This window comes from Agrilus planipennis, unplaced genomic scaffold (genome assembly GCF_000699045.2).
Source record: "Agrilus planipennis isolate EAB-ADULT unplaced genomic scaffold, Apla_2.0 scaffold223, whole genome shotgun sequence".
NCBI classification, from domain to species: Eukaryota; Metazoa; Arthropoda; class Insecta; order Coleoptera; family Buprestidae; genus Agrilus; species Agrilus planipennis.
In genome coordinates this window covers 337,950-350,006 of record NW_020438932.1, presented here as the reverse complement: position 1 = coordinate 350,006, position 12,057 = coordinate 337,950, and the positions used below count along the sequence as shown (strand labels likewise).

Genomic DNA, 12,057 nt, shown 5'->3' with positions numbered 1-12,057 from the left:
TCCAGTTGCACTCACTCATGGGTTGAAAATTAACTGCATGATGTTACAAGGCGAAGACGAAACAGCAAATCAAGAATATAATCCAGGAAAGACCACACCCATGTAGACATGGACTGTTTCAGTATAACCAAACTGAACAATAATTCTCTCTCATTTATTGTATAACCTGCAGAAATGGACAAAAAACATATTAATTACACTTATAATTAAGAAACACAAATAAAAACGCACCAGAAAGCAAGTAAAATAGCTGAATTATAAAATAAACAAACAAAAATTTTACGCCATTTTACATCACAACCATAGATCACGACATAGACTAATCTCAAATAACACGACGTCAATTTACGACATAGAAAACAGATAAAGGTTAAAAAGAAAATCCATAGATAGATAAACTCCATAGATACATCCATAATATATGTCTATGGATACATCAATGATAAATATTAATTTATCCTGTGGAAAATAAAAACTGTCAAGCGATACAGATGCACAATAAACTCAATTTATACTGTTGACAATAGCTAACAGAAATTCAACAGAAATATTGATCAAGTCATGTATTCTCACCTTAATTAGTTGTAGAAAGTGGCGTTCTAAAGTCTACCAGTGTGATGAGCAAACCAACCAAATCTAGGAGGCATACCTCTGCAGATAATTTGTTGTTCCCGTTGCATCCAAATTAATTAATTTCCAATTGCCTCCCATTGTTACGGCAAAAATTAACTGCGTAATGTTGCAAGGTGAAGACGTCAAAAGCATCGGTTGTTTTAGTAGTACCAAAACTAACCGCGATTCCTTCTCATTTGTGGGATAATCTATATAGAATCAGGCAAGAAAAAGTAATTAATTACCATTTTTAAATCGAATAAATCAGTATAAATCAGTAACATGCACACTAATAGAAAGATCTGTTCCACGTTAAATTCTGCTTCTGCCATTTCTGAAACGTTTAAAAGTTGTCTATTGAAGCAAGTTACAAATGTCTAAGAAACTGAAGTTATCTAAAGATATTTTATTATATATTTTATTACTATTTTTAACTGATACTATTACATACCAGTTCATCATCATAAATCCTTTTTTCAGCACACTGTCTTCGCTCCAAATGAATAAAAGGCGCTTTCATGCTTTCTTTAGAACCATGGGCACAGCTACTTTACAGGGCAAATGAGGACTAATACAACGCTAATATAACGCTCCATAATTTCATAATTTAATGGTATCCGGAGCTCTTCTAATGTTCCTGTAAAATGAAATCTTATGAAAGTGTTCAGATATAATTAATTAAGCATTAAGTAAATAATGTGCACGATACATTGTTAAAGTAATGCTGAATCTTTTTCTTTGTTAATATCAAATAAACACACTACATATAGAAAATATAGTATGCATGCTCACCTTAATTAACTACAAGAGCCTNATGCAACTTATGCTCTCCTAATACAAATGTTGAAATTTATGAAAATTTTCAGTTTTGAGCCAAATACGAGGGTTAGTCGAAAAGTAATGGAAAATTCAAGTGTTGAAATTTGATTTTCCATAACTTTTTGACCAGCCCTCGTATATGATTCAAAACTGAAAATTTTGTTAAATCTGAAAATTTGTATTAGGAGAGCATAAGTCGCGAAAGATCTTTTTCAGTTCCAATTTTTGCGCGGGACCAACTATATATGGCAGGTTTGTATTCTGTTATTCTACGTAATTCGGCCTTCAAACGTTTGAACTAGTGCTATAAAATAATACAACTTTATTGCTCGAATTANAAAAAAAGAAAAAGCATTTAGAATGTATTGTTCATATTATACAGGAACGTAAGAAGTTTTAGTTATAAAACCGTTATGAAAAAATTGACATCATTTTTCGTTGACATGAGGGTGGGAAATTTTAATTTTCATTTGAGATAATTCAAAATCACAGCTAGTTTTTACTTTCTTGTGCCAAAGAAGGTGCATGGCTTTTTTACAAGGGTTTTACAACTAAAACTTCATTTATTTTTCCTGGCATGCGATTTAAAAATACGGATATTTTTAAAAATACAATTCTTTTTGAAAACGTAGAAATAAATTTTAGACTTCAGATGCCTACGAAATAAACAACTGTTACAAATTTCTCAATGTTGGGACAGAAGATTAAAAATTCATCGCGTTGTTACTATATGCTACTAAAAAAAAGGGGTACATTACTTTTCTTCTTAATCAATTGCTATCTTTGACAGAGAAGCATCTATCTCCTTTACTATTATTACTTTATTACATTTTTATACACTCATCATAATTTTTCAAATAAAACTAACTTTTTTGTTCGAGTTTTTAACTATACGCATCTTTGTGATATTAGGTTTAGATAATTGATTAAACTGCTTGTGAATAACATCTATATATTACTTTTATTTCTATTTTCCTTATGTATTATTAGTGCTTGACCGGTAACTTGATTGATTAAGAATACACAAAATATCGTATTTGACTGTGGTTACAATTTGATAATTTTTAGCAAATTAATATGTTTTATATGGTTTTATTTAAACGTAATCAAATCAGACGATTTCTTACATAATTTTTTTTAAAAATACTTCCTTAATCTGGGTTTATAACATATGTATCTTTAGGTAAAACTCGCCAACAGTTTTTTGCCTGCATATTTATCATATCACCTTTCTCTATCACAAATCCTATAAAAAATTGTGATGTACAGGACACCAGTTAAAAAATGCCCGCATTAGAGAAATGTACACAACAAAGTGATAAAAATTCATTTACAATAACAGCGTTGCGTTGTAAAATCATAATTATTTTCATAGACTTCTTATGTACCAAATATATTTACACTGTTTTATTAAAATCCAAAAATTTAGTTGCTCACAAATTTCGACTAGCGCTGTAACATTTCCTTGTTTATCTAGACTACAGCGCACTCGTTTAATTTCGCGCGAAAGTACGGTCATAATTTCTATTTAAAATACAAATTGTTTCAAATATTGCTGGCGACCGCTGGCCCTTGACGTAGGCAACCCACTTCACTGCAGTGTATTCTGAGCGTCAGACTGCAGGAGCAGTTCTGACTTTCTTTACTTATAAAACACTCGTCTTTTAAAAAATTAACAATCAAGAAATAAAAACGTTTTTAAATCGGGAGTTAGAAGTGCAAATCGATGTTCTCTACGAATTTTTGTGGTAAAATCAGCAAAACGTAAGGGGGCTATAAACGCCAACCAGGCCCTTTTAGAAATAATTTGGATAAATTGAAGTTTGCAATTACCTACAGCCCCAGCAAAACGATGGACAATCTGACGGTATTATACAAAGAAGTAACATACGCTCGTTATTTTATGCATTACGTACCAAGACGTCTTTTGTTTAAAATCTGTCTTTTGACAGTATGTTACAATTTTTTTTTTATAAAATTGAGGTTTCTAGTATTTCTACTACTTTCTACAATTTTTAATTGATACTTTACTTACCAAACCATTTTGCAATTTTATAATTCTTTCCAATAACAGGCGGTCTCCGTTCCCAGTCCAAAAAAGGCACCTTCACGTTTTTCTCATGACTTCAGGTACTGCTACTTTCCGGAGTAAAAAAGGACCGACACAACGAATGATTTATAATACATAGCATCCCGAGTTTTTATGTTCCTGTAAAATAAAATAGTATGAAACAGTATTCAGATATAATTCATTTTAGTCTCCCTTCAAAAAAACGTACATAATACGATATATAATATATATAAANTATATTATATAACATTTTTACAGTTTTTTGGGTTACTGCTATGCTCTGGAAAAAACTGCTTTGTTTTAATAAACTGTTTTTGTATGAAATTTAGTTACAATAAATACCATGCCTAATTTAATAATGGAAATTTGAAATGTAACGCATTGTTCATAAAATTAGCTGTTTTAACAATTACAATCATATATCTGTCTATATAAAGCAAAAATATCATTGATTATAATTTACAACAAGTTTTAAAATCTTACCTAAAGTGTAATGTCGACACAGTCCTATTATAAGCCCCAACTCTCGTTAATTCCTTGGGGTACTGCCACTTTCTGGAGAGAAAGAAATTTCTTAGAATCAATGGACCACAGCATGACCTTCGGAGTTTATGTAAAGACCTGTCGAATAATTTTCTACATTAAAGAAATAAGTAACCCATTTACAATATTGCAAACTAACTTAGCTGCAACAAAATCAAGAATTAATTTTCAAAACTATTATAGTCAGTGTTTCTTTTTACAAATTTCATATGCTTTTATATTATAACTTAAATGAAAAATAAGTTAAAGGATCTTGGTACAGTGTGAAACAAAAATTCAAAGTAAATTAAACAATACTGCTAATATCGGCCATCATGATTTTTTAATTGTTGATGTATTGTTGCGACATCAGCCATTACAGTTTGTTAATTGTTACTTACCCCTTTTTTTCTGCAACTGAACCGTTTTTAAAACAATTTTCCATTTAAAATAGGTATATGTATATACAATAGTAATATCTTTTGTAATTACCATTATATCACTTTGAACACTAGCTCAAAAATTTACTAAAAACTCCTCAACTTGCCGGAACCGATACGATGCTTAAATTTCGAAATAGTTTTATACGATATTAAAGAAACAATTTATTAAAAGTCTAGATGCGGCTATATGGTAACATAATTCTCAATAGCAGTTATTAAGGTTGTCATGTCAATAATAACTTATCTATGGTAATTAATGAGGAAAAAGAAGAGATTGGAAGATAACCTCACCTTTTTCGTAATGCGAAAAATGTTTTTTTCTATGTTAATTTTTGTTTTAATATTTTGAAAATGTTAAAATGTTGTTAAATAGAATGTGTTTTATTTTGTTTAAACCATCACAACATCGTTTGAAACGTACGTACCTCTGAATGGTTTTATTAGTTTATTTTTTTTACAAAATTTTAATGAATTTAAGTTATTAAGAATGATGCTAGCAAATACTTATATACATTAATTATTATGTGTAATAGTTGCTTATATTGATGAAATTATTCAAATGTGCATAACTGTCACTGTTGGCATATAAATTTTTAATGAATAAAAGAACCTTATTCACCTTGTAGGTCAATTTCTACCGTGTTTAAGAGCCAGAAAGTTTTCTAGTGAAAATTTAAACAATGTCAACATTAATAAGGAAAATGAAGAAAATTATGAAGAGAATATACAAAATAAAATATTAGAAGCTTCATTGACTTACGTACAGGAATTGGGATGGAGTAAAGCCGCATTAAGTTCAGGAGCAGAACAAGTGGGCTACCCTGGTATCTCACATTCTATGTTTCCCAATGGTGGTGGCGACTTGGTGCACTATTTTCAAAAAAGGTCCAGTAAAAGGTTACTTCAGTACCTGAAAGAGGTATATCTGTAGTAAATTACTAAAACGTTCCACAATTAAATCTTCTACATTTATTAATTAACAGTTACAACAGGAGAGTTCTTCCAGGCCTATTCCCCCAATAAATTTTGTAGAGAAAGCTTTAAAGGCACGCTTAGAAATGACAGTACCCTACGTTTCAAAATGGCCACAAGCAATAGCAATCATGTCATTGCCCCAAAATGTTCCTAATTCTCTTGCAACTTTACTTACCATGGTGGACGATATTTGTTATTATGCTGGAGATTCGTCCGTTGATGTAAGCACAAATGCAAAATTATAATATGCATCATAAATTAACACCAATTTCAGTTTAACTGGTATGCAAGAAGGATTGCAGTTGCAGGAGTTTACAAGGCAACAGAGCTGTACCTAATTCAAGACACCTCAACTGATTTTAAGAACAGTTGGCAGTTCTTGAATAAACGACTGTCAGAATTGGAGCAATTACATATGCTCTTAGTCAAATCTGATGAGTCTAGTCGAATTACCAAGGATTCAATCGCAGCTGCATTTACTACAGTAAGTATTCATTGAAACGTTATTTAGAATGTGGTTTTTAACTTAATGATCTTGTTTCAGGCGAGAAATATGATTGGATTGAATTAGTAAAAGTATTAAGGATTTGTTGTTACTTTGCTTATGTTTTAAAAATTCTTCTGTATATCTTCTTATTTTAACAAAGTGAGATTTTTTGTAAGCTCTGTGTTTTATTTTACACACAGTTACCATATCTACCTCTAACTTGACTGGTTGATGGCATAAATATGCTAAATAAGGAAATACAAACTCTTTATTATATCGTATTTTGACAAAAGTAAGTATTAAAAAAACAACTATAAAAAACATCCTATAAAATTTTGTTTTAACAAATTGAAAACAAACATTATCACACAATTTATGATTATTCAATATCAGCAACAACTAATAATGATTCTGCTGAATAAATTGCTTTAAAGATTCAGGAAGAGGAAGACTATCGATGTTTGCGACATTAACATTCTGTCTAATGACAAATCTACACAGAGATTGCAAGGAACGAATTTCCATAAACCTGGAAATTGGTTTTGTTAATCTTACAGGATAATCTGGTTGCACCTCTATTCTATGAAATGAATATCCAAGAACAGTATCTTGAGATAAAGATATAGACTTTTCAATTAATTCTGCTACACTTGGGTAGCCTGGTGCCTGTGAAAAAAATGAGTAGAAACCACAACTGTGTTCTATGCGTGAGTGTAAGGTCTTTCCAGAACTTCTAAAACTTATTGTTAGCAAATATCTATCTGAGGACGAATCTCTCACTAAAAATGCACCATCTGGTTGATCTCTAAGCTTTTCATGGGCCTCTTTCTGTGAAATAGGACCCCAATACCATCCATATTTTGCCAAAGAAAATATTTCTTGATGAACACCCTTGGAAAGTTTTGCATCCTAAAGACAATTTACTTATATTATTCAATATTTGCATTAAATTTCTACTGACTTACTTCAATTGTTTTTTCAGCAAAGAAAGGTGTTGGGGATATTTGGTGTTCATTTGAAATGTTTTGAGGATTGAGACACTGAGAGCTACCTTCATTAAAACTTGCTTTGTTTTTAGAACCTTTTGAAGGGATAGGTGGGGGAATAGAGTCTTCCAAATTTAAAAACTCTGGTATAGGGGCTTTACTACTTGGGACGAAGTTTGTTGAGAACGAAATATGAGATACAGATACATCTTCAGGAGATGTAAGCTTTTCTATATAAACTGGCTGATCACTTGAGCAGGTTTCTTGAAACTTTGGCCAGCGCACTAATTTACAATTTCGTATGGTGCCTTTTATGCACTTCAATCTTTTCCAAAACCGACTGAACATTTGATTGTTGTTGTTATTCGTGTAGAAACCGTTAATATCTAATTCTGAACACTCTCGTTTGGACTGAGCAATTATTTTATTTTTCGAACACTTTTCACTGATGTCCTTTATATTTAGTGTCTTTTTCTTAGTTAATGTATTGTTACTGACTGCGTTACGTTCAGATACATCAAAAGACATATTTCATAACAAGACAAACAATTCCTAATTATCACGAAAAAGGCCAACAAATGACAAATAAAAATTTTGAGGTTCTGTCCATAGAAAAGGGTTCTGTCAATTTTTACTCACGAATGGAAATTAAAGAGTATCTACATAACCGCTTGACATTATTTTATTTAAAATAGATCGCCATATTAATTTTTTTTTCAAAAACATTATCATTCAAGTTAGATAAAATTCTCTTAATTTTATCAATCTTTAAAATAAAACGACAACAAAAATTCTTCAAAAAAGGAAGACAATTATCTATATTATTTTAGGTTAATTTTCGAATAAATTTTATTTACTCAGAAGTGGTTCACTCTAAAGCAGCTCTATTAACTTAATTTATACGTTATTAAGATAATTTTTAAGTTCATATCGTCCGTTTTGTCATCGCTTAGACACATTTATAATGAATCAAAATTGACGTTTATATATTAGGTCTATGTATTAAATATCTATGGTATAAGGTTAAGTTAAAATAGAACTTAACCTGTTATTTAAAACCATTTAAAACAAAGACAAAACATCAAATAAAACAGAATTGATGGCTTAATTTTCATTTGTGGTGTTAACTTCAGTAAAAATTCATGTTAAAATGACCTTAGAACAGGTGAAAATAAAAAGGTTAATTGATTCAAGTGTTTTGTAAATAATTTACCTTATTTTTCTAGATTACCTCGTTAAATAACGACTGGCAGGGAGCATATTATCCCGTTCCTCAAATGTTAAGCGATTCTGACTCTGAAAAAGAAATTATCCATAAATATGATGTAAATTGCAAAGCTGATTTTAAAGTTGCTTCTAAAAATAATGTCAGTGAGAACTTGTTTAACAATCATAAAGTGTTGCCTAAAGACAAACCATTATCGGCCATTTCAAAGTGTCTCTTTGTATTTTCAATTCTGTTATGTATTTTAACCCCAACTACATTTATATGGGTATTACCTTGTCCTGAAGTTAACAAGTGCCCCCTTAAAATTAGCAGTTGGGATAAACAATTAGACAATGTTGAAATCTTTGGAAAAATTAATGATATTAAGAGTAAATCTTGGCATTCACACTTTTTAGCTTTTTTATATAAGCAAGATATTCAAACTATGGATAAATTAACTGGAGTAATAGCTTATACCACACAAAATGGAGAAATTGCCTGGAACTTCACTGTTGATGCAGCTTATAAATTGGACTGTACACTAACTGATGCAACCAAGGACAAGATAAAAGACTGTTTAATTCAAAGCAATCATGGAATACACATGATAGATGGGACCACAGGATTAACTGTGTGGGAAGTTGCCAAAAATAATTTCTTCTATAAAAATGCTTTCATCATAGATTTTCCTGTAATTGTATCAGATTTAGATGGTGATAACGTTGACGATATTTTAATAATAAGCAATGATGATATTAATTCTGTATTAACCATAATTTCTGGTCGAACGGGTGATTTGTTGTCTCAAACTGAGATGGGAACTTGTCAGAATGGGCATGTAGTTCAGTCCGGAAAATCATTTATTGTTTTTTCTTGTATGCAGCATGGACAAATTACCCAGTATTACAACATTACAAGTGCAATGCTTACAAGCAAAATTAAATTGTCAAACAAATCATTACTACAAGAAAAAATCAATTATTTCCAAAATACAGATAAATTTAATTATAAAGTTAATGGTCATGTGCTAAGGTTTAAAAATGAAGGCGTTTGTCCCATTGATTGTCGAGTTACCATTTCACTCTCTGATAAAAATTCTAGCAAAGAAATAGCAGNTGACATGGAATTCCGAAAAGTAAAATAAGGTACAATAGTTTCGATAATTTCTAACAATAGAACTCTCTTCACTGATCCCTTATAACATCTTCTATGCATTTTGGTGCATTTAGCGCGTTTAATAAAGGAGAAATTCATTTATCAAAAAATAAAACTGTCGCCTTTAATTGGGGGGTTGGAGGTGCACCCTGGTAATTTCTAACAATAGAACTTGCTAAGGTTTAAAAATGAAGGCGTTTGTCCCATTGATTGTCGAGTTACCATTTCACTCTCTGATAAAAATTCTAGCAAAGAAATAGCAGCCTTCCTGTACACTAATTCATATTTATTGAAACCCGTAGTATTTTCTTTTAAAGCAACAGAATTCAATTTGTCCCTTCTAAAGGGCCATGTAAGTGGATTCGTCTTAAAATTGTGGGAATGGTTTGATACTAGTTCGTTTGTAAGAGCCTATGCAACTGAATTTTACAGCCTAAAAGGCAACCACTCCAGTAAAAAAGACAAGGAAACTGTAAAAGTTAATTTTATCAAGGAAAGAGTGATGATAATAACATTAAATGAAACCAATTTACATGTAATAAATGTTAGCTTGACAGAGGTCGTGCAGTTGTGCTTTTTAAAAGGGGTGCAACACATATGTCAGCCTGATGTTGCTTCCCAAAAGGACTCTCTACTAATAGAAGATTTAGATTATGACGGTTCAAAGGAATTAGTGAGCTATTCATCTTCTTTTGTAAATGATAGCGATTTTGAAAATGAAAATAAATGGAAACTTGTTTCTAATATTAAAGTTGTTCGATTAGAATCAGAATTACCAAAGTTGTACAATTTAGAAAAAAAATAATCTTAATGAACAAAAAGTATTATTTTGTACTTATACAGGCAATATGTACTTGTTGTATTTAGCTTAGAAGAGGCACATAATATTTAATGTGCCTTTTTTCTACAAAAAGGGTGTTAGTAAGTATTTAGAGTAATAGAAATTTTATTGTATGAAATTAAAACTTTATATCACAATACTCCTAGAACATACTTATCTAGTCTTTTGCTGTTTCTGTTATTTTTTTGTTGTAAAGAAACGGTTTAATGTGATATTTTCCGATTTGTTTATAAACTTGTTATTTTATTGTATGAAGTTAAAACTTTATATCACAATACTCCCAGAACATACTTATCTAGTCTTTTGCTGTTTCTGTTATTTTTTTGTTGTAAAGAAACTGTTTAATGTGATATTTTCTGATTTATTTATAAACTTTTGTTATTCATGGAAGTAGTTAGAAATTGTGATACTTTCTTTTTTGTTAATATTTGTAATCAGCTTTAAAAGGCAGGGTATTTTTTATATTTTAAAAATAATATATTATTAAAATGATGAAATATTTTCTATGAGTATTCTTTTAGTATTACATTTCAGTAATTCCAATTATACTTATAAAAAAGAAAAACAAGACTTAACGATATATAAAAAATATTCACATACTATATGATAGTGAATGCTTACATATAGGTATGAAACCACATAATATCTGACTACACTTTCTTTAAAAGTGAGGAAGACAAACTTTCCCTGCGAAAAGCTCTGAAATTACTGTTATCCAAAGAGCCAAAACAAAGAGTATATAAGAAATCCCAACTTGATGACTATTGGGAAGTTGATAAGGCCGACCACCAATTTCATCCACATGGAATCCCATGGGAAATATTACAGCAGCCAAACAAAATAATACCACTAAAAATACGTTTTTAGTATTGAATATACAAAAAGTCAATTTTGACTTACTTGCTGTAAATCCTACCCAACGGGCATAAGGTACAACATTTCTGTCCCAATGAGATGAAGCTAATAGTATTATAGTTGTTGTTATACATATACATCCAACAAAAATACAAACTAATGCTAACAACCATTCAGGTTGTAAATCAGGGGTAAAACAAACTTGAGGACGGTTGTATAAAGTCATGCAAGTCCACATAAGACCTAATCTTGTATCACCTAAAGAAGGCGTATCGTTAAATTTATCTTTTTAAAAGTATTTAACTTTATGTTTCAAAGTACCTCCGACATCTGTAATAATCCAGTCAGGCATTGCTAAACTTACAATTGCAAATACATCTGCAGCCATAAACAAAGTTCCAGAAATTAAGGTTAATTTATCCATAGTTAGAATTACTTTGTTTTTATATTAATATAATCGACATAAATTAATACTGTTGTAAAAAATATCACAGGAGAAGTAGATACGTGGTATATTGTTTAACTCAAAACATCTTTCGCAACATTCTTTTTCACAATTCAATAAGCAACAAATATTAAATTAACTCACGACCGAGGAAAATCTTATAACTACGCATTAATTAGATGAGCAATTGAGAAAAACTATTAAAAATAAAAATTTGTTGACAAATACTTGTTTTTCTATCAAACATCTTCTAAACCTAACCAAACTTTTTTCAAATATAAAGGTCGGCTTCCACCATCAAATATTCCCTGAATACACTTCTTAAGCTCTAACTGATCTAACATATCCTGACGGAAAAAGAAAGTGTATCTTATATAATCTTTATATAGAATATAGCGCACTCATTTAATTTGCAAAAATTTTGATTTAAATTTGAATATAAAATATATATAAGTATAATAACTTCAAATACTACTCGTGATTGTTCCTCCTAAATATAGGCAACCCAATGTACAGCAAAGTATTTTTATTGTCAGTGCAGCAGTAGCAACTCTCAATTCATTTATTAATACAAAAAGAAAGTAAAACATCCACTACTAACTTTTAATCACATAAATTTAGTTTATGTTCACCTATCAC

The 12,057-nt window shown here is 30.3% G+C and overlaps 4 protein-coding genes and 2 long non-coding RNA genes across 6 annotated transcripts in view; 2 read left to right on the top strand and 4 right to left on the bottom strand.

The window, feature by feature from the left end:
* The window catches only part of LOC112904378, a 3,544-nt gene extending 2,119 nt beyond the window's left edge, over window positions 1-1,425 (bottom strand). Inside the window, exon 1 of the long non-coding RNA XR_003231057.1 lies at window positions 1,405-1,425. This is a non-coding gene — a long non-coding RNA (uncharacterized LOC112904378). The remainder of the gene's footprint in view (window positions 1-1,404) is intronic.
* Window positions 140-1,156, bottom strand: LOC112904379. Its single transcript, XR_003231058.1, has 3 exons — window positions 1,064-1,156; window positions 574-821; window positions 140-166 (listed from the first exon to the last, which is right to left on the bottom strand). It is a non-coding gene; the product is annotated as an uncharacterized LOC112904379 (long non-coding RNA).
* A 3,305-nt stretch (window positions 1,426-4,730) lies between the features above and the next one.
* Window positions 4,731-6,104, top strand: LOC108742064 (ubiquinone biosynthesis protein COQ9, mitochondrial). Its single transcript, XM_018477077.2, has 5 exons — window positions 4,731-4,884; window positions 5,094-5,386; window positions 5,451-5,663; window positions 5,717-5,926; window positions 5,987-6,104. The coding sequence occupies exons 1-5, from the start codon at window positions 4,827-4,829 to the stop codon at window positions 6,011-6,013; spliced, it is 801 nt and encodes a 266-aa protein (XP_018332579.1). The 5' UTR covers window positions 4,731-4,826; the 3' UTR covers window positions 6,014-6,104.
* Window positions 6,105-6,179: 75 nt separating this feature from the next.
* Window positions 6,180-7,528, bottom strand: LOC108742063 (suppressor of cytokine signaling 2-like). The gene is made up of 2 exons (XM_018477076.1): window positions 6,895-7,528; window positions 6,180-6,838 (listed from the first exon to the last, which is right to left on the bottom strand). Exons 1-2 carry the CDS (start codon window positions 7,441-7,443, stop codon window positions 6,329-6,331), a joined length of 1,059 nt encoding a protein of 352 aa, XP_018332578.1. The 5' UTR covers window positions 7,444-7,528; the 3' UTR covers window positions 6,180-6,328.
* Window positions 7,529-7,987: 459 nt separating this feature from the next.
* Window positions 7,988-9,266, top strand: LOC108742061. Its single transcript, XM_025974238.1, has 2 exons — window positions 7,988-8,080; window positions 8,142-9,266. Exons 1-2 carry the CDS (start codon window positions 8,066-8,068, stop codon window positions 9,264-9,266), a joined length of 1,140 nt encoding a protein of 379 aa, XP_025830023.1. The 5' UTR covers window positions 7,988-8,065.
* LOC108742066 (uncharacterized protein C16orf52 homolog A) lies at window positions 8,060-11,679 on the bottom strand. Its single transcript, XM_018477079.2, has 4 exons — window positions 11,295-11,679; window positions 11,019-11,231; window positions 10,740-10,967; window positions 8,060-8,211 (listed from the first exon to the last, which is right to left on the bottom strand). Exons 1-3 carry the CDS (start codon window positions 11,395-11,397, stop codon window positions 10,780-10,782), a joined length of 504 nt encoding a protein of 167 aa, XP_018332581.1. The 5' UTR covers window positions 11,398-11,679; the 3' UTR covers window positions 8,060-8,211; window positions 10,740-10,779.
* Window positions 11,680-12,057: the final 378 nt, after the last annotated feature.